General features: G+C 50.0%; 2 protein-coding genes across 3 annotated transcripts in view; one reads left to right on the top strand and one right to left on the bottom strand.

Moving 5' to 3' along the window:
- USP39 (ubiquitin specific peptidase 39) overlaps positions 1-8965 on the top strand; it is a 45096-nt gene extending 36131 nt beyond the window's left edge. For both annotated transcript variants that reach the window (XM_063077904.1, XM_063077903.1), the window contains exons 12-13: positions 440-526; positions 1567-8965. In XM_063077904.1, the coding sequence (XP_062933974.1) occupies positions 440-526; positions 1567-1614 (135 nt within the window). In that variant the 3' untranslated portion in view covers positions 1615-8965. The remainder of the gene's footprint in view (positions 1-439; positions 527-1566) is intronic.
- A 4192-nt stretch (positions 8966-13157) lies between these two features.
- On the bottom strand, positions 13158-20332 carry SFTPB (surfactant protein B). Its single transcript, XM_063078753.1, has 10 exons — positions 20269-20332; positions 19871-20001; positions 19349-19420; positions 18854-18979; positions 18044-18196; positions 17726-17815; positions 15016-15199; positions 14707-14867; positions 13738-13818; positions 13158-13214 (listed from the first exon to the last, which is right to left on the bottom strand). Exons 1-10 carry the CDS (start codon positions 20330-20332, stop codon positions 13158-13160), a joined length of 1119 nt encoding a protein of 372 aa, XP_062934823.1.
- Between the last annotated feature and the right edge of the window lie 421 nt (positions 20333-20753).

Below are 20753 nucleotides of genomic sequence, written 5' to 3' on the forward strand. Positions count from 1 at the left end.
TTATTGCTTCTGTTCTTGGCATGAGGGTATGCAGGGTGGGAATGTCCACTTTTAGGTTCTCCCAGTAGTTGGCACTGTGCACCTGTAGGAGATGAGTATGTGAGTATGTTTAGTCTGTTATTTCTGAGCAGGAAAGACACATCTTAGGTGAGTAGAGGGCTTCCTCTTTCTCTTTAGTGTCTACCTAAATTCTTAAAAGGTATTCAGAAGCATTTGAGACTCCATTTTACTTCGAGGAGTTGAGTTTGCCATGATTGACACACCAAAAGCTTTGTTAATTGACCCACCTGAGGTCATGCACCCTCTTCTTTATGACTCTTGCTGTGTGATGTCTAATGGCTGTTCTTCTGATTTTTCTAACTCTTAACTGCAGTCCCTTCCTTCTACATCCTTTTGGTTTTAGGGAGTAGGCTAACCTAGCCCTTCATACTTTATACAGGGGACCGGCAAATGGTATGAATTGCAAGACCTTCAGGTGACGGACATTCTTCCCCAGATGATCACACTGTCAGAGGCTTACATTCAGGTGGGTTGGCCACAGATTGGGTGAGCACCGAGTAGGTGGGGTGTGGGGCCAGTGAAAGAAGTGATGTAGGCCACAGCAGGAAGCGGGATTGGGTAAGAACCTTGGTTGGACTGGCTGCTTAGCTCAGTTGGTTAGCATGTAGCCTTACAGCTCCAAGGTCATGGGTTCAGATCCCTGTACCGGCCAGCTGCCAAAAAAAAAAAAAAAACCAACCAAAAAACTGCACACAAAGAACCACAGTTGGAGGCCCAGGTGTCTACTGGGATGTACTGAGGAGTGAGGTGGGGCCAGATTACGTGACCCTGAAAGCTAAGCAGAGATTTTCAGAAAAGAATAGGGAAGCATGGAAGATTTATGAGTGAGCAAGGAAGGCCAGGTTAGTTTTTTTATGGCCAGGCTAGTTTTGCAGAGGTGTGTGGTCAAGGAGGAAGAGCCTAGACTCATCTGGGAGGCCAGCTAGAAGTCATCCCAGCAACTTTCCCCAGGGCCACAGGCAGAATCAGCATTCTTCTTGGTGACCCTACAGCACTTTCTACATGTTTTTTTGGTGTGTCCACCATATTATTTGGACTGTCTTCTCCATCGGATTGAGAGCCTTTGGAGCAGAGTATCTGTCTTCTCTTTTTGTAACTATCCTAGTACCTGGCAGGAGAAGATGTAGACTAAAAAAAGCCATAGCTTTGCAAAAGAGAAGAGAGCTACTTGTAATTCTAGAGATAACTCTTTTTTCTTCTCTGTGGCTTCATCTAAGGTGGAAGAACTCTGTGGCTTCATCTAAGGTGGAAGAAAGACCTGGCCGTGCATCCTTTTTTAGAAAGGCAGTTTAGAATGGGAAGTAAGAAAAGGAGAGGGTGGGTGGACAAAGGAAAACTGAATGAGAGAGAAGTTTCTGAAAGGTTAGTTTCAGGGGATGAAGTAGATATGTAAATAGGGTGCTGGATTGTTCCTTTCCTGACATAGGATAGGAACTTGATAAATATCTGTTGACTGAATTCCTCCTAAACCAGCTCTTCAGTGTCTGTTGTTTTCATCTCTTACAGATTTGGAAAAGGCGAGATAACGATGAAACCAACCAGCAGGGGGCTTGATGGAGGTGTCTGGGGCTTTGTTCCTGAGGGCTTTGGCTGAAAACAGTAAATAAGAATACTGAAGCTGTAGCTGAACATAGACTGACTGGCAACTTCCCTGGGCCAGCCCTGTTTAAGGCTATACCAGAGCCTCAGAGGAGCCCACCAGCCTGGGATGGCTCTGCGCTGTCAACCAGCTGTTCTTTGATCAATTTATTGTTGATGGATGCTCCTTTCTCCTTCTTGTCTAGCTTAGCTTACTTCTAGCTTCAATAGGGAAGAACTCTTACAGATGTGTGTAATTTATTTCTGAGTAGCTAGGAGTACCTGAGGGACAGATAGTTTCTTCTAAACATCAAAGCCTTGGAATTTCAGGAATAAGCACGAAGCCCATAGCATCCTCTGTCTATTGTAGGTAGATAATTTTCCTATGGTTCCCTTCATTTCCTTATGTGATTTTTGGAATGGATTAAATATTTTCTTTTTCTTAAACCAGCTGCTTATTTTATATCCTTCCCTTAGGCAGCTGGCTAAGGGAAGATTTATTTTCCTTTTTAGTCTTCATAGACTGACTACTCTGCAGTCTGTCGTCTGTGGACATCATGCTTGTCTCTTCCTGTCAGCTTATGGGTTGTATGTCAGGGTGCATTTGTCGCTAAGTAACAAAATATCTGACTAAGGGCCAACCCATGGCTCACTTGGGAGAGTGCAGTGCTGATAACACCAAGGCCATGTGTTCGGATCCTATATAGGGATGGCCGGTTCGCTAACTGGCTGAGCGTAGTACTGACAACACCAAGCCAAGGGTTAAGATCCCCTTACCGGTCATCTTTAAAAAAAAAAAAAAATCTGACTAAAAGTGATAAATTCTTATTGTGCTTAACTAGAAGGCTGGAGGTGGGCAGGTTCAGACTGCAGTGCAGATCTGTGTAAGGGAAGAGGGAAGAAAGGAAATAGAGCTTCTCATTGCAGTGCAATTCTGAGAAAGTGTCAGCCAGGCCAGTAGGGAGCTCCAGAGCAATGATTGCCTGTCAGAAGAATCGGGCAGAAATGGCTTCTAGCAAGCTCAGTCATTGACCCTGAGCAGCCTGGAGGAAGTGTGGCCCCTGGCATGAGCACTTGTGGCAGCTCCAGAGATGTGGGATGTCTGAAGGTACAGCAGCTGGAGGCAGCCAGTCAACCACAGCCAGCAATCTCTTGAGGAAACAGGAGCTGGGCACTTCTAGGACTGCCAACCATTACTTCTTGGACACAGCACTGTCCCTATTTTTCTCTACCTCTTTGGCAGCGCCAGCATTTCCTTTTTAGTCTTATCTATGCTGTCCACCAATTAAAAGTTGGGATTCCTTAAGATTCAGTCCTAGGCCCTCCTTTCTCACTATTTACTTTTTCCCTAGGCCATTTCAGTTATGCTTGTGGCTTCACTTACTGCTTTTAGGGGAATGATTCATAAACAAATCTTAATTGTGACTTCTCTTAATTTTTGACCTTTTGAGCCAACTGCCTACTTGAGTGTCTTAAAGTCAACCCAAACTCAGCATTGTTCAAAATTGAGTTTGTTAGTTTTCCTCTCAAACTTGTCCCTTTTCCAGTATCTTCTAGGTGAAAGATTACGCCATCCATCCAGTTACGTAAGACAGAAATTTATCCAGGAGTCATCATTTATCATCTTTTATCCTGCCCCTCCCATTTCCCTTGTCTACTCTCTTACCAAGTCCTATCAGTTTTACTTTGTGTCTCTTGAACAACCTATCCACTTCTTGTTTTCTGCCATCATCTAGTCTAAACTTGTGCTGGCTTAGGCCAGGTCCAATCAGTCTGGGCCCAATCAGGAGACAGAAACCACATAATAATTTGATCAAGAAAAGTTTAATTTCAATAATTATTAATTATAGCAGAGGTTTGGAGTAATGAGGAATTGGCTAGTAATAAGTAAAGAGAACTCTAAAGAATGTGGGAATAACATACAAGGAGCAGCCATTACCTCCAGGGCTGATGTAGAGTATCCAAGACCAAGTTCCAGACTATACTGAAAATCTGCCCTCTGGAACTCATTAAAAATCTGCTTTGTAGTGCATTGGGGAAAACCATTCATGGGAGGTGTCTCACTGAAGGTACTCTGCTACAAAACTGTCTGGGGAGGAGAGAGTGCCAAGTGAAGCTTCTGGATGCCAGATGTTGCTGGCTGATGTGTACTGCAGGAGCCTGGAGCTGGAGAAAGCTGCACATGCTATTTTCAAGTGAGCATAACGGAACCAGGAAGCAAAGCCCTTTCTTCTTGCAGTGTCTCTTTAGTGCCCACTTCTGATAAAACCTCAGTGCCAACTGGCAAGGGAAAATCTAAAGGGCCCAGATCCGTTTTCAGAGAAAAGGCAAAAAGGATGAATTTGGAGCTGAGAGGCAGTAAATTGATAACTGGCACAGTCCACCCCTTTGACAACTCAGCTTCCATGTATACTCTTCTACATAAATTTTAAATCCTATGAAAGGACAACAAAGAAAACAATTCTTTATTTCTGCCTAACAAAATCAGCCACCCTTCTTACAAGTGAACAGGTTTTTCTATCCTTTCCCAAAATGAGATACAGTTGCTACAGTCATTGACTACTCAAATCCAGTCACTGTCCTACTGAATATTGTTACCTAAACACTAACTTGTAAAGTTAACTTCTAACAGCCTGTATATAAAATAAAAATGGGAAGTAGAGAGAAAACAGTTAGCATATACAAATCATCATGTATGTAGAAAATAAGCAAAGCTACTACAGTCTTCATTTCTGTAGTTGGTCACAAGGCTGTAACTGGTATCTCTGCTTTCTTTGCTTCTTCCACTACCCATTCCTATTTCTTCTACCCTCAATCTGAACCTTAGCTAGTCAGGATTCTTTACCTGGTAGAGTGACCTGAACCTTCAGTCCCTAAGGACCCCTAAGTCATCCTGCCCCCCCCTCTTTTTTGGATGATGTCGTTTTCCATTAACCTTTACTGTTAGACATCGTCCATTTTGCCTCCATTGTGTAGAAGGAACTCAGTTTCTTCTTTGTAATTGGGATCAAACACTCTGACAAGTAGATTACCCGCCCCCCGTCCTCAACCATTTCCTTGGGCTTGTTGGTTCAGCAGCATAAGGAGCCCAAAATGTCCAGGTGTCTCATCTTCTAATTTAGTGGAACCATTCTTGTGTCCTCTGGTAGAAGCAATTCTCTTCTGAAGAGAGGAGACTAAGGTGAGTCTCCAAACCAATGGACCTCAAAGTTGCTGGGACAGGAAGCAAGAATTCTGCAAGAAGATTATAATGTGTAGTAGAAGAGTCAATCTGACAGGTATCCATTTTCTAGACCGATGTATTTGGCTATGGGAAAGATAGCACCATAGAATGGTCTCTAATTCAAAGCATATACTGCATCTTGTAAAACAAAATACCAACTGGTGCTGTAACTGAGCTTTCAGTAAGCCATTCTACCTTTCGGTTAGCCTGGCTGCTTCCAGATGGTGGAGTATATGCTAAGACGAGTGAATTTTATGGGTATAAGCCCATTGCTGTACTTAGTTGCTTTGAAAAGAGTTTCTTGATCAAAGGCAATGCAGTGTTGAATACCATAATAGCCGATAAGACATTCTGTGAATCCATGGATGAAGGTGCTGGCAGGGAAGGCAAATCCATATCAAGAGTGTTCCTGTTCCTCCGAGGATGAATCTCTGCCTCCTCCATGATGGAATAATGGAATAATCACCCAGCCATCTGGTACCAGGCTGATCCCCAGGAGAAATGGTGCCATATCAGGAACTCAATGTTAATTTCTGCTGTTGGTAAATCAGGCACTCAGCAGAAGTACTACTCAGATTACGGGAAGGGAAGTCTGTGTTGTTGAACCCATGCTGTCCATCTCTGCCACAGTGGCTCATGGGCTCATTGAGCAAGCACTGGGAGTGACTGGAGAAAGAGGCTGCTGACTGACATACACAGATCATGTCAGTTGTGTACACCTGATTGTTGAGTTCCTCTGCAGTGGATGCCTTTTGGTGGGCATTCATATGGGACACATTTTCATGGTGTACACTCACTTAAGGGGGTGGATCCATGTACGTCTTCCCCAGACTTCTTTTCACCAGTCTTACAATCCTGTTCCTTTTTTTTTTGTGGCTGGTTGGTACGGGGAACAGAACCCTTGACCTTGATGTTATAAGGCCATGAGATAACTGGGAGGACACTACTATCCTTTGGTGTCACCCTTGAGTGGGGATGAAGTTCTGCACCTGTCCACTTGTGAGTTGTACCAGCACGTTGTACAAGCCCGTCTATATGCCAGGCTTGAGTTTTGTCTTCCTTGGTCAGCTGGTCTTAAGGAACACCCAGGAGGCAATAGGCATGGGCTGAGGGAGAGGAGGCAATGCAGTGAGAGTTGATGTCAAAGGAATCAAAGCCATCAGCTCATGTAACCTACTGGGACCTTTTGGACCTGCCGGAGCTTGGTTTCATATATTAGTTCCATTTAATGATAGATTGCAGCTGCATACACCCCGTAGGTGAGTCAGACAACAGCCAGTTCATGAGCGGAGGCTCAGGATGCACCATCCGCTGATGTACCATGGTTAGCTGCTCAGTCTCTACTGCAACCCAAAAGCAAGCCAGTAGCTGTTTCTCAAAAGAGAATAGAGAGCTGCAGAAGAGGGCATAGACTTGCTCCAAAATCCTGGACTTCGGCCCTGTGCTTATCCTTGGGGCTTGCCAGAGGTTCCATACAGCTTTTCTATTTGCCTTGGACACTTCAAAATAGCATTTTACAATCCAGAATCTTCTTTTGTTCTGGTTCCTCCACTGAAACGAGTGGCTGTAGGTCAAAGTAACACACTCAAATGTGGTATATATTGTCTCCAAAAGCCAAAACCTACCAAACGTTGTGCTTTTTTAAAAATGTGTGTGGCAGATGGTATGAGGTGTGGCAACTTGTCTGTTTCCTCGGAGAGGATAGTTTGACATGCTTTATACCACTGATCCCCAGAAACTTCATTAGGCGGCAGCCTCTTAATTGTTTGGGGGTTTAATTCCAACTTTTTGTTTGCTTATGTCTTACTAAGGCATCGAAAGCACTTGGTACTTCCTGCTCATCAGATCCAATCAGCATAGTATCATCAGTGTAGTGGACGAGTGTGATATTTTATTGAAGGTCAAGACAATTAAGATCTCTGTGGACTATACTCATGTTATATGGTAGAGAGCTGAGAAACTGACATAGTTCTAAAGCAGCACCGAAACAACAATGTTGGCTCTGCCGGATAGAAAGCACACTACTTCTGATCCTTATAAATTGGTATGGAGAAATACCAATTTGATACCAACTTGATAGGTGCATACCAAGTGCCAGGGGCTGATTGTATTAGTAAAAATGCTGTCATCTGGGACAGCAGCTTCAATTGGAGTCACCATCTGATCATGATAGTCCAGTTATTCTCCAAGATTCACCTGACTTCTGCATAGCCCTCTGTTACTATCATTCTAGTTTAAGCTATTGCCAGTTTCTGTTTGCATTGGTCTCTCAACATGTCTCTCCACATTTTCTTGCCTCCTATCACCAGTTCATCACCATTTTAGCTGGAAAGAATCTTTTGAAACACAAATCTAACCAAGTCATTTCTCCCCCACACTCTGATCTCCTGCTTAAAGACACTTCATTGGCTCTTAGGTTAAAGACTAAAATCCTTAGCTGCTAGCCTCATTTCTCAGGAAGTTTCTGCTTGTTCTTGATCCCAGGCTCACTGATCTTTATTCTGTTGCTCAGATGTGCCAGATGACACAAGGCCTTTGTGCCATCTGTGTCCTCTGTGAGGGATGCTCCTTTCCCTTTTAACTCTTGCTCTTCTGTCTCCTCTGTGACCTCTCATACCCACTAATACAATGTATATCTCTAATTCATAGCCCTTATTACACCTGAAGAATTCCTTTTTTTCTCTGTGATCCTTTGATTAATGCTTGTTTTCTTAACCAGACTCTTAAGTTCCAAACGACATACAAGAATTGTGTCTTTTGTACCCAGCCACAGGGAAATGCTTGGCACTTAGGAGTCAATCACCTGTGCTGAGCAAATGCTTTAGTACTAAGTATGTATGCTCTGTGTTGTCCTTTTGCACACGATTTTGTTTTTTTTTTACTCTTCAAGATGGTGATAATAGATACTGTCACCTAAAAGCTGAAGATCAGAGAAGACCACTTCTCAGTGCTGACTGTCATATCCTGAGTGCAATAGCTTAAGATCCTTTGTGGGGGACATGTGACTTGCTTTCACCACTGCTGTCTGACCCACGGGCTTGCCCTCCATGTTTTCACATCCATAATCCAAGCATGCACTTCTCTTTTGGAGACTTTGAGCTCTGGCCAGAATCTGAACCACAGATGAAGTGGCAAAATTCATGCTTTCTTAAGATGACCCCAAAGCCAGAAGTTACAAAGGAAAAGATAGATATATGGAAAACAGACCCTAAATTTAAGACAGAGAAAAATTTGCAGCAGATAGGACCATAAATAAGTATACCTAATATATTTTTACTGCTAAAACAATAAGAAAAAGAACACCCCGATGAAAAATTGGGCAAGAAACCTAAATAGGCATTTCACTAAAGATGATGTATAAATGTCCAATAAACATGTAAAAAGATGTTTATTCGATAACCAAAGAAATACAAATTAGAACAACCGTGAGAGGTCATTTTTTCATAGTTTGTATTAGCAAAGATTTGAAAGATTGCTAATGCCCAAGGTTGGTGAAAATGGAAAATGGTCACATGTTGGTGTGGCATGTACTGAGGGCCAGTGTGTAATGCAGCCTATATTAAAAGTAAAAATTCCTAAGCCCTGTAAATAAATAAAGGCACTTCTTTGGAAAGTTAAAAAGATTCTAAGGAAATAATGATACTAGGAAAGATGTAAGTGTAAAGATTTTTATTCTTCACAACATTGTTAATAGTTTAAAAAAGAGGGCCAGCCCATGGCTCACTTGAGAGAGTGTGGTGCTGATAACACCAAGGCCACGGGTTCGGATCCCTATATAGGGATGGCTGGTTGGCTCACTTGGGAGAGCATGGTGCTGACAACACCAAGTCAAGGGTTAAGATCCCCTTACTGCTCATCACTAAAAAAAAAAAAAAAAAAAAGTTTAAAAAAGGAAAGAGTTTGCTAACAAGAAAAAAAAAATGATGATTAGCAATGATGGTAGATGCCTGTATTTATCGACCTGGAAAGGTTATTGTTAAATGAACAATCAGGCTACAAAGCAGCATGTGTGGGATGTTCCCATTTTTGCAAAGCTGCTGTATCTATTTTTGTATATGTGCACAGAAAGGTTTGGTATGATAGCTAATAAAGTATTAATAGTGATTGTGTTGTGGATTTAAAATTTCAGTCATCAGGGGACATAAATGTAACTGTCTTTATTTGTAACAACTCATTTTGGAAGACAGAATAACAAATGTTGCCAAGGATATGGAGAAAAGGGAACCTTCCTACACTTGCTGGGATTGTAAATTAGCAGTTATTATGGAAAACAGTAGGTTCCCCAAACAACTGCAGATAGGTCTGCCATATAATCCAGCAATCCCACTGCTGGGTGTATACCCAGAGGAATGGAAATCATCATGTTAAAGGGATAGATATCTGTACTCCCATGTTTATTGTAGCACTATTTACAATAGCCAAGAGTTGGAACCAGCCTAAATGCCCATCAACAAATGTCTGAATAAGAAAAATGTATATATACACAATGGAATATTACTACACCATAAAAAGAATGAAATTCTGTCATTTGCAGCAACATGGATGAGCTTAGAGAAAATTAAGTGAAATAAGCCAGGCACAGAAAGAAATACTGCATGTCCTCATAAGTGGGAGCAAAAAAAAAAGGAAGAAAGAAAAATAACAGCAATCACAATAATTCATTGAACTTTCAAAAGGAGAGAATGTAACTGAGGTCACCAGAGGTGGGAAAGGGGGAGGGGGAGACGGTTAGTCAGAAATTGATAAAGGGCCACAAAAAATGATTATATTGTGTAATGCTAAATGTACTAAATATCCTGATTTGAGCATCACATATTGCACACAGGTATCGATATTCAACGCTGTACCCCACAGATATGAACAATCAATGTTTCAATAAAAAACCACAAAACTTATTTTGGCTCATGAGCCCTCAAACTGTACTATTTCTATTTGAAAGTAACTCAGCCCTTCTTGTTGAATATTCAGCCTCCCTTGGGAATCCTTCCCTTTTCCCTGGGAATGATTTACAGATTGCCCTGTGAGGAGAGGTGTCAGAGACTGTGCTCTCCCTGGTCCTCCAGGTCTCCACTGACACATCACTTGTCTTGCCTGATCACTACTTTCCTGCACCAGCATTGGTACACATGTCTGATTTCTGCCCATCTCAAGATGGTGAAATCTGTCACTGCTTTGTCCCCAACCTTGGGCTCTTGTAGGCCTGCCATCTTGTCCAGAGCCAATTCTGACTGCTTCTTGGGCTATGGGATATCATCCTGTCTGCTGAGCCCCCTGCTGAAGGCCATGCTCCTCGCCCTTTCTGATGTCATGTTGGAGGCAGGCTTCCCTTAGAAGCCTGCACCCTGGAAAGTGAAAGAACAAATCCCCTCCTCTTGGGCCCGGCTTTCTCCTGGAGCTCCTCTTCCCCCACCTTCCTCTGGGGGGCGCAGGGTGCGGGGCACTTCTCAGGGACCCTCTGAGTCTCAGGTGTAGCCACTTCCTGCCAATTCTCTCCTCCTACCAGCTTGTCAACTCTTGATCTCTTTTTGAGTGACGCCTTCTCTGCCATTATCAGGCACTCATTCCCACTCTCGTCTGGGGGATAAACTGTCAATGCCTCCCCTTTTTCAAGCTTTGGCTCTTCATCTTCCCAAGCAAGCTTTTTATTTTTATTTTTATTTTTTAATTAAAACACTCTTTTCTCGTAGAGACCTGGGTTTTGTCATTGAAACAATAGCTTTCAAGACAGTAGTCTGCTATAGACTTAGAAAAGTCTATTTAAGAGCTCAAATTTCAGAGGCCAAGGTTTTGTTTTTCTCATCCCCAGCTCAAGAGCAGGTTGCACAGGAAGCTTTTCCTGGTGCCTGAATGGTGGAGGTGTGGAGCCAGAGGGTGGCGAGAAGGACTGAAAACGTCCCAAGCTCAGTGTCAATGCATACATCCTGCTATAGCTGTCTCCTGCGATGGGTGGGGTTGTGGATGATTTCTACTCTTTTTTTGTCTGTAGTTTCTGAGTTTTCTACAGTGACATGTATTTCTTTTATAATAAGAAATATGATGACAAAGTTCTTTTATTAAGGGACACTTCCAGGCATTCGGGTCTTTAATGCTAAAGGTTTATTTGTTTCTGTTTATTTTGATTTTTTGGCACACTAATGACATCGCCTTATCTCAGCAAATGGACTCTTTGGGCAGGGGAGGCTTCCAGGTGGGGGGCCAGGCTGGAAGCAGTCATGACAGGAGAGGAGACACGGACATCTTCCCTGTCAAAGGAAAGAGTGAGGGAGGCCCCCAGCCCAGCTGACTTCAAGGTGAGGCTGTGGCTCCTGCAACACCATAAAGGACAGTGTCTTGCTTTTTGTGTGAGAGAAAGGACTTTATTAGGATTGTTATAGGCGCTGCATTATGTGGGAACTGATTTTTAGCATGCACAGCCCTAACTGAGGTGTCAGCAGATAAATGAGAGCAGAAATAGAATCATTCTTTGAATTTCGAATGGAAGTTGGAAGTTCACCTTACAAAAAGATAAAATGAAAACTCCTCTTCGTATCTTAACAAAGTGACAGCTCTCAAGCGGCCAAACATTTCAGATATGAAAATCTGCCCAGTCACCTTGCTATCCTGCTGGAGCACACAGTGTCCACACTTGACCATGCCAGGGATTTCCTGATTTTTGGAAAAAGCTTAATTTCAAAATTTCATGTATCTGTCTTTTAGAGTGCTTTACGTTCCCATCTTTTATTCTTTCATAGGAGTGTTAGCAAATAACTATAAAAGGCAGTCTCTTGAGCACATGGGGGTCGGTGAGGTGGTCCAGCTTGTGTCGTGCTGTCCTCTTGGAGCCATGGTCCTCAGTTCAGCCCGTGGGAGGCTGTGCGAGCTGGGGGTGATGGCTGCCCGCCCCTCTGCAGGTCTCCTCTGCAGGATGCCGCCCTGGGTGCGCCTCACACCCGAGAGGACCAAAGTGGCTCTGGTGCCGCGCAGTGGTTACATCTGTGTCTGTGGGACAGACAAGCCTGGCACAGGACTGAGAGCACAGCCTGGGGCTTGTGGCCATCAGTGTAAGGTTCTTTTGGGGAAAGGAGTGTAGAGAGCAAGTGTGGGCAGCTGGCAGGGTCAGGGGGCCTGAGAGCAGCCTCAAGAGCTCGAGTTCCCATCCCATTCGGCTCCTCCTCTGCAGCTGAGGAAAAAGAGCCAGAGAGGGGCTGCGTAGCTTGCCTGGGGACCCACAGCCATTTGATGGCAGAGCTGGGACGGGAGCCAGGCCTCCCAAGCCAACCCACTGCTCTTCCTGTTTCAACAGGGAAGGAAGGGAGCCCTGGGAGCTGGGGAAAGATGACTGCCCAGGCCTGCATGGCTCTCCCATCCCGGGTCCCCAGCTGTCATCTGTTGGGGACAGACACATTAAACTCATCCCTGGGGGATAGGTCTGAGTTGGGGCAAACAGCCCCTCCCTACCACCCCCCACAGGGGTTTCAGGAGCGGGGCTGAAGAGGTGGACCTGGGTGTGAGCTGTTGGAGGGCAGGGGTCCCACATTTTACTCTCAGCTGCACTCTTGCCTCTAGAATGTGGCCTGGCCTCAGGCACTCATTACATTTTTTAAAAATGAGTGAACACATGAATAAATGACCATCAATCATGTTAGGGGCTGGCTCTGAACAGAATTGTAAAGTGAGCCAAGTTTGCTCTCAAAATCACTTCTAAGCACACTGTTGCTGTGTCTTTCCCTTTCAGGGTCATTTCCTGTCCCCCAGGCACCTGGTCACAGGCTGCATCTGACCCACCCTCCATCGTAAGGTGCTACCTCTGACTTAGAAAATGACAGTCAGAGAGAGAGAAATGTGTCAGATGACAGCGGAGTTCCTGGCTGAGGGGGTGATAGCTTCGGGCAGCAAGTGTGATTTCCCCTGAGTTCCAGGAAAGCTTGGCCGTGGTCTGAACACACCAAGTACTGAAGGTCAGCGAGGGCGAGCTGTGAGGGGAGGCCTCAGGCAGGCACTTAGTCTCACCCGGGGGCTGGCACAAGGCGAGGGGAGCTGGAAGTTGGGCCTGGCACTGAGGGTGACAGAGATTCTGAGGGGAGGGGAGTGACCGGAGTCTGAGAAGGGGTGTTTTCCTGATAGTGCTGCTAGAGGCCCTCAGGAGCCCCGAGCTGTGAATGTGAGAGGGGGACGGAGCAGCCAGCAGGAGTGGCCGCCTCTTCCTACGTGGGGAACGGAAGGGCCTCCCGCCCTGATGGGCCAGGACCTGCTCCCTCCCATCCTCTCCCCTCCCCCTAGTTGAGGGCCTGGACTCACCTGGACAGCTGAGTTCTCATCAGAAGTGGGGGATACACTGGAGCGGGCTGACGGTGGTTGCACATGCCCCCAGGGCCTGCCACAGGGACAATGTTAGGGCCCGGGACCCCCTCTCCACTCCCAGCTCTGAGAGGGCGTGGAGGCTCCTCTGGGAAGGGGCAGCTGTCACTCCACCTGCCGCCTAGTGGGTACTCTTGGTGAACTTGTAGACTCCTCAGGCCACTGAGCCATGGGCCTTTGGGGTTTAGAACCTGAGGAGGTGGCTACTCGCCCTGAACACCCACATTTTACCCCCACCCGCCAGACACACACTGTCAGTGAGCACAGCTTCATCCCTGATGGGCATCAGACCACACTTCTTAAGTCTGTCTCTCCCTTTCCATGCTCCCCCTTTTCCATTCTATTGTGGCTTTTCCTGTAGTCCTCTGAGATGGCCTTTTCTATATGAAAACAGCAGGGGCATCTCCCAGTCCTGGGCCTGTGCACCTGAACTACCCTAGACTCAGGGGAATGCGGCCTCTGAGGATCATGGGCCAGACAGAGTGGGGGCTCTAGGAGCTGAGGGAAGTCCTAGGACCCGCTGGGAGGGGTGGGTATACCTGGCAGGTGGTAGGGGCATCCCAGCCCCTGGACACCAGGGTCAGTAGCTGGAGCATGTGCTGCGCCACAAATTGCTCACACTGAGGAAAGAGACAGACAGGGCTGTGGATAGACCCAGGCCCGTCGCAGGACCCTCCTGCCTTGCAGCCCTGGCCCTCTCCACATCTCTGGATCCCTCCATGGCTTCCTACTGACTCGGGGTCTAGGTCCAGCCATCAGCCCCCACTGAACAGCTCTGGCTGCAAGTAAAACCCTGAACAAGCCAGAGTGGGCTGAAACAGATGGTTTCTGTCAGGAAAGCCAATGACATTGGAGATGGGGGGACTTAAAACTCAGGCAGAGAGGTAGAATCTTAGCCACCAACTCCTCCTCCTCCTAAGTTTCAGTTTCAGAAGGAATCTTTAAGTTCATCTGGTGTTTGGGACCTGATGTGATGTGCAGGGAAGAGCCCTGAAAGTTACTGAGCAGGGAGCACCGTGGGAGGAGAGGCCCGCTTGCCTCAGCACGCCATCCTGCTTTAAGGAGGAAATTTACTATCATTGACTGAGTATTGGCAGGGGCTCCAGGACCTTCAAGCCCAGCCCTCTCCTTCTGCAGAGGGGCTTGTCCTGAGTCACACCTCAAGGCGGACAGTAGCAGCAGCAGGACCAGGACCCTCGGGAGAAGGCTGGGCCCTTGCCCTGCTAGAACTGGCCCTCGCGTTACTCAGCTCCTGGGAGATAGCCAGGCCCAAGAGGACTCGCCTCGCGCATGCTTGACCCATGAGGGAGGCCTGCTGCTCCTCCAGAGCCTGCAGCCTTTGTCCAGCCAGAGGCAACACCCAACTCTTAGCAGGTTTTGCCCTCAGTCACAGCCCCACTATCAGCTGGCCCGCACCCTGTGTGTCTCTGGCTGTGAAGCCTTTCCTGGGCCCGACCCTCAACGGTGGGCAGGCCTGGGTCCTGAGTCCCCCGTGTGCCCGCCCGCACCTTCTGCCTGTCCAGCCAGGAGCCGAGGCAGGCTTGACGCATGGCCTGTGCCGTAGCCTTTTCGCTGCTATTCCCGGCCTGCGTGGCCATAGACATGCAGAGGCGACACTCCTTGTCTTGGGGCAGCCAATCTCCTGGCAGCGACTGCAGGGCAGTAAGGGCTAGAGAGAAAACAGTGGGAGCTGCTTGCAGAGGTGCTGGTTCCTGACCTCCCTGGGGCATGGCAGGGGACCACAGAGGAGAGAGTGGTGCGCAGCCAGGTGGGGGAGGAGGAGAGCACGCAGTGAGTGGGGTGGGCAGCAGGCTCACCTGGGACGGCACCGTCCTGGCTGGAGCAGCGCAGGATGAGGCCGCACACCAGCTGGGGCACCACGCGGCCCAGCAGCGCGTCTAGCAGGATGACGGTGTAGCGCTCGGCCAGGCACTGGCAGATGCCACCCACCACCAGGGGTACCACGTGGCACACCTGGGCCACAGCCACGGCCAGCACACCCTGGGGCAGGCGGAGAGAGGGCAGCGTGGGACCTCCCTTGGCAAGGCAGGGCACTTGGTACACATGCCCTTGTCCCCTCCAGGAGGGAGAGATACATCGTTTACAGACGAGGACACTGAGGATCAAAGAGTGCAGGGGACTCGGAGGATCACCCTGAATCTCTCAGTGAGTGCAGAAGCGGCAGCAGATCCAGGTCTGACTCCAGAGGCTCTAGACCTGCTGAAAGGGGTGAGGCCAGCCCAGAGAGGTGGGCCTCACCAGGGCCACACAGTAGCCGGGGCCAGAGCTGGACCCTCTGCTGTGTCTTCTTCCTCCTGACCCAGGGCGTGCCCTACTTTCCCACAGGGGGATTAGCTCCTCTCTCTGGCTCATGTCTTTGTTTTTAAGAGCCCCTGGGGGAAGCCATCACTTTCCCCACCCCACCCTGATTCCAAACACAACCCTGAGCTGGAGGGCAAGGACAGAGGGAGCCAGGCTGTGGCTCATTCCCTCACTGTGCCGTTCATTCACATGTGACAGGCTGGCCTCGCCCTGCTCCTCCTGCAGCTGCCGGTAGGGGTGGGGAAGTGGACTTCTCTGGGGTGTGCTCCTTCCTGCTGGGTACGTTTCACCGCACCACGTACCCACCTGCGTGCACTGGAGCCCTCACTCAGCCTCCCCTCCTGCTGTGATGAGAGGTGAGTGGTCGTCGCACTGTCAGAGGCCAGTCAGCTCACTGTGTGTAGGGTCCCAGCCCCAGCCCCACCTTCGAAGCGCTTCCCCCTGCACGGTCCTCTCTCCTGCCTCGTTACCTGCCCCTCTGCTGACCAATCCCTTGGACATGTGAACACGTTCAAATAACTGCCATCCTCCAAAACCCTCCCCCTCTCCCCCCTCCCCTGGAACCCTTCTCGAAGGAGTTGGCGATGCTCACCTCCCCACCCCTTCTCCCCGGAACCAGCTGTGTTTGTATTCTGTCCCCACCACTCCTCCAAAACAGCTCTCAAGGTCACCAATAACCTCCCTCTTGCCAACCCCCCTGGTCCAGTCTTACCTTGCTTGATCTCTCAGCAGCTTTCAGCCCAGGTGAACGCCCCCTTCTTGAAATGCCTCCTCCTCCCAGCCTCTGTGACACCACGCCATGGCTTCCCCCCCGTGGCTTCCCAGGCTGCTCCTGCTCCTGCTCTTAGGCTGCTGTTTCCCATTGCTTGCCTGGGCCTCCTTCCCCACCCTGTCCACACTCCGTTCTGGCTGTCTCACCCATTCCCTGGGTTTCAATCTAGTCCATAGCCAGTGATTCTCAGATTGGTAACTGCCACCCGACCTTCCCCCAGGCTTGGTACTCAGCTCCCTGCTCAACACCCCTCTCCCCTGCACTGGCTCTGCTCTTCTGCTCAAACCTGTTTCTTCTTAAGTTTCATCATCTCAGCTGGAGGGGTTACTGGAGAGCCTGTGGCCCAAGCCGAGGTCCTCTCCTGTCCTCACCCGCCAAGCCCATGCGTCATCAACTGAGCCCACCTCCCTGACATGTCTCCACTCCTCCGTCTTAGCTCCATTCCCTGCCCCGTTGTCTCTGTTGTGATTTTTGCTCTGCCGTAATCTCCTAATTAACCTCCTTGCTTTGCTTCTTGTCCCCCACATCCTTTGTTAAAACAGCAGGAGGGTGATCTTCCCTGCTTGAAACTCGGCTGTAGCTGTAAAGGGCATGCAGAATAAAGCCCAGCGCTCCTTAACCTGGCTTAGAAATATCCCCATGGCCCTCTGGTCTCTTCGCCAACCACTCTCCTGCTGGCCCGCCGCACAGGCTCTCTGTTCCTCAGGCTTGCCAAGCTGGCTCTTGACCGAAGCCTCTGCCCATCAGGCCTTGTTGGCCTTTAGGACTCAGTGTGATGGTCACCTCCTCCGAGGTTCTCCCTGACCCCAGCCTACCTCACCACTGTGCATCGCCTCATCCATTTGAGTCCTCGGCTCTGCACAGGACACTCCCTGAAAACTCTCCTGCCACCGTCAGCCAGGGAGAGCAGGGCCCTCGCCCACGCCACCATGGGCCCTCAGTGACCAGAAGGACGTGGACCCCGTCTGGGAAGGCTTGATGGGGTGGGGCCTTTCTTAGTCTGGCACAGGGCAGCCTGGGCTGGCAGGACCACTGGCAATGGCCACTACAGATCTGGGAGACTCCAAGTTGGACGTGGGCAGGGATGGGGAGTCCCTCCGTGGAAATTCTTTTGAAAAATGAAGCAACTTTTCTGCAGAGATAACTGGGGGTTCTCCTTCGTCAGCTGGTGAGCTGCTGGAGAACAAGGCCAGTTCTTGTCCATGTTTGTACTTTGGCCCCTGGCATAGGGCAAGGGCTTAGTGTTTGTTGAATGAACACTACGCCTGGCACCTACCAGGCCTGAGTCTCAGGGTGTCTTGGGTGGTGGCAATGCTCAGTGGCTCCCCTCCTAGCTTCTGGCAGCCAGCTAGGCCCTGACAGGTGTGTGAGTTGGTGGGGGTAAAGGTGCACATGGGGGGCCTCCCAAGCTCCTGTGGCCCTGGATGCCTCACCTTGGGAATCATGGTTTGGACGCGCTGGATCAGGGTCCTACAGAGCCAGCAGAAGGGCAGGGGGATAGGGAACAGCTGCTCGGAAAGATCCTGGGAGAGAGGGTGGGGCGGAGGTCAGGCTGGGTGCTGGGAGAAGGGTCCTCCTGGCTCTGTCGCCCCTGCCTCCTCCTCCCCTTCTCTCCGACCTGCCCTAGGCCCTTCCAAGAGCTTCTCCTCCCCTTCCTGGCTCTCCTCTCCCAGGGCCCAAGTGCTCATGGGCCTGGGATGTGGCCCTAGCCCTCTGGATCCCCACCTACCTGTCTGTGGGGACCTCCTCACCTGTGTATGAGGCCCAGGCTTTGCCTGGAGAGCCCCAGGCAGCATGGGGAGGACCAGCTTGTCCGGCAGCGGGTCCAGCATCCCCAGCTCCTGCTCTGGCTCTGGCTGCCTGGGTTTGCACAGGCCTGGGTGCTCACAGATGGCCTTTGGGTTCTAGGGCACAGTGCAGGGTGAGGGGTGATTAGGGTTGGGGAGGGAACACCAACCCTGCCCAGGCTGGCCCGAGGGCTCAGGGATTAGGGCCATTGTCTTGGGCCTGAATGGTGGGGAGCAGGTCGGGTGGGGGTGCTGTGACAGCTCTAGGGGGTCAGTGGGGAGACAAAAGGCAGACATGGGGTGGTGTGGGGACTTTGGGACAGGTGTCCGGGAATGTGTGTGAATGAGCATGAGCACATATGTTTGTGAGAATTAATGAGTGTAAGCATGTGTGTGAGAGTGAGGCTGTGAGTGTTTGTAAGTGTGCAGGCCCACTGCGTGCAACGGAGCAGGCGGGGCTCTGATCCAGGTGCCTGGCTGAAGGGCACTTATTTCCTGAGCCTGTTGTGTCAAGGTGTGTGTGTGTGTGTGTGTGTGTGTGTGTGTGTGTGTGTGTGTGTGTGTGTGTGTGTGTGTGTGTGTGTGTGTAGGGCTGGGGGCTATATGTGTTTGTGTGTGGCAGGCTGGGTGCTCTGTGAATGTGGGGGGGGGCTGCCCATGTGTGTGCATGTGAGAGTGTATGGCTGTCTGGGGTAGCTCAGGTGTGGGTAACTGGCATGGTGGGGATGGGGGCCGCATGGGGAGGCAGGCAGGAGGCGAGGCTGCAGCCCTCACGATCTGGCTCTGGAAGTAGTCGATGACCAGGGGGAGGTAAATGTCGAGCACGTGGTGGCACTGGGGCACGAGCAGCTTCAAGGGGAGGGCATTGCACTGCTGCTGCAAGAAATTCCGCACTTTGTCCTGGGAGGGTAGAGAGGGGATGTCAGCAAGGCCTCTCTCAGGTCTTCCACCTGCTCAAGTCCCTGGATGCAGGGCCGCCACCAGAGCAGACTAGCCCCCTTCTCCTAGTGCACTAGAATTCAGACAGTGCCAAAGAGTTAAATAGTTGGGCGTATGTAGGGCCCTGACCCCCCAGGAAAGACCATCTGTGACTGGGCTGCAGAGCTAGCCCCAGGGTCAGCTCCTGGCCAGAAGGAACCTGGGATCCCCAGGCAAACCCGGGCCTCACCCTCAGCCTGGAAATTGCCCCTTAGGGGGCTCACCCCTTCTTCCTTCTCTGTCCCCCATCTCCTGGTTCCCAAGCTTCATTCAGGATCTGGGCCTCATCACCTGGAAAATGGCCTCCTTGGTCATATTGGTGAGGATGTGGATGATGTCCTCACACTCTTGGCACAGGTCATTCTGGGGAGGGAGCCCCAAAGTGGGAGCGCATGAGTAGGGGGCTTGCACCCAGCTCTAGTGGGTGGAGCTCTTTCAGGCAGAAGCTGACAGAGCACTCCAAGGCATAGGCAGTTGCCCACCATCCCAGGTCTTCCCACCTCATCCCACCCCATCCACCCCATTCCATCTCATCCCATTCCACCCATCCTATCAGATCCCATCCCATCCCATCCTATCAGTCCCATCCCATCCCATCTCATCCCATCCCATCTATTCTATCCCATTTCATTCCATTCCATCCCATTTCATCCCATCCCCTCCCACCTCTTACCACCCCATCCATCCCATCCCATCCCATCTATTACATCCCATTTCATTCCATCCCAACCCCTATGGGGGTTCCCACTCAGAGCCCACCCAGCACCCTCCATCCTAGACTCCCAGTTGCTGTGTGTTCTTGGTGGTACTCACGGCTCCCGCGTGTCCCCAGACTTCCTGGAGGCAGTGCCCCAGGGCTCTACATTGCAATGCTTGCTCCAGGCTTTGGCACCAGAATTTGGGGCCTTGGGCACAGGCTGGGGATGATGTGGTCCAGACAGCTGCTGTTTGGGGCCAGAGCAACCTTAGTCACAATCCAGGCTACACCTGGCACCCTGACCTCACCCAACCTCCAAACCCAGTTTTACAGGGAGTACACAGCTATTAAACATGCTGGAGTCAGACAGCTCTGGGTTCCACCTGCTCCAGTACCCACCGGCTGTGTGATCCAACACAGAGCCAGTGCTCAGTAAATGGTGGAGATGCCTGTGGTGCTCCCTGCACACCTGGCCCTAGGTGGGAGGAGGTGAGGAGAGGCTGGGGAGACTCACCAGTGCCTGGGCCACAAAGTGTGGGCAGCAGGAGTAGCCAGGGCAGCAGGTGTGACTTGGCCATGACACCTCTGCAGCCTGGGCACCTGCTTGGGGCAGTGGCCCTTATAGCTGGGGGTGGGAGTGTGGGGGCTGGGCTCTGTGGGAGCAACAGGGACCTCAGTGTTTGCCTTTGCCCTGGAGAGCCTTCCATGTGCTTTGATCCCACCTCTTCCCAGCAGGGACTCTCCTGTCCCCTCCCCCTAATCCTGGCTGATGGCCTGTTCCTGCTCCCTTTGCCACCCTGCCCTAACTCCCATAGGCCTGGACTCCCTCCACCAGGCGGCTTTCAGGCCTCCACACGTGGTCCCATCTCTGCAGGCTGTTGGAGGGAAGCTGAGGTGGGGGTGGGGCAGCTGGGGTTATCCCCCTCCCACCCCCACCCCACCTCCACTTTTGAGCAATGCTCTTAAGAGTTTCCTGCCTGGCTCTTGACGAAGGGCAAG

The sequence above is a fragment of the Cynocephalus volans genome, chromosome 14 (assembly GCF_027409185.1).
Source record: "Cynocephalus volans isolate mCynVol1 chromosome 14, mCynVol1.pri, whole genome shotgun sequence".
Taxonomy (NCBI): domain Eukaryota; kingdom Metazoa; phylum Chordata; class Mammalia; order Dermoptera; family Cynocephalidae; genus Cynocephalus; species Cynocephalus volans.

Bases quoted from the DNA above. Each gene is read 5' to 3' on its own strand.
- SFTPB (XM_063078753.1), bottom strand. From the start codon at position 20,332: ATGGCCAAGTCACACCTGCTGCCCTGGCTACTCCTGCTGCCCACACTT. The intron at 18,980-19,348 runs GTGATGAGGCCC...CTACCCTCCCAG, and splicing joins CCAAGGAGGCCATTTTCCAG to GACAAAGTGCGGAATTTCTT. The intron at 17,816-18,043 runs GTGAGGAGGTCC...CCTCTCTCCCAG, and splicing joins AGCCTGGGCCTCATACACAG to GATCTTTCCGAGCAGCTGTT.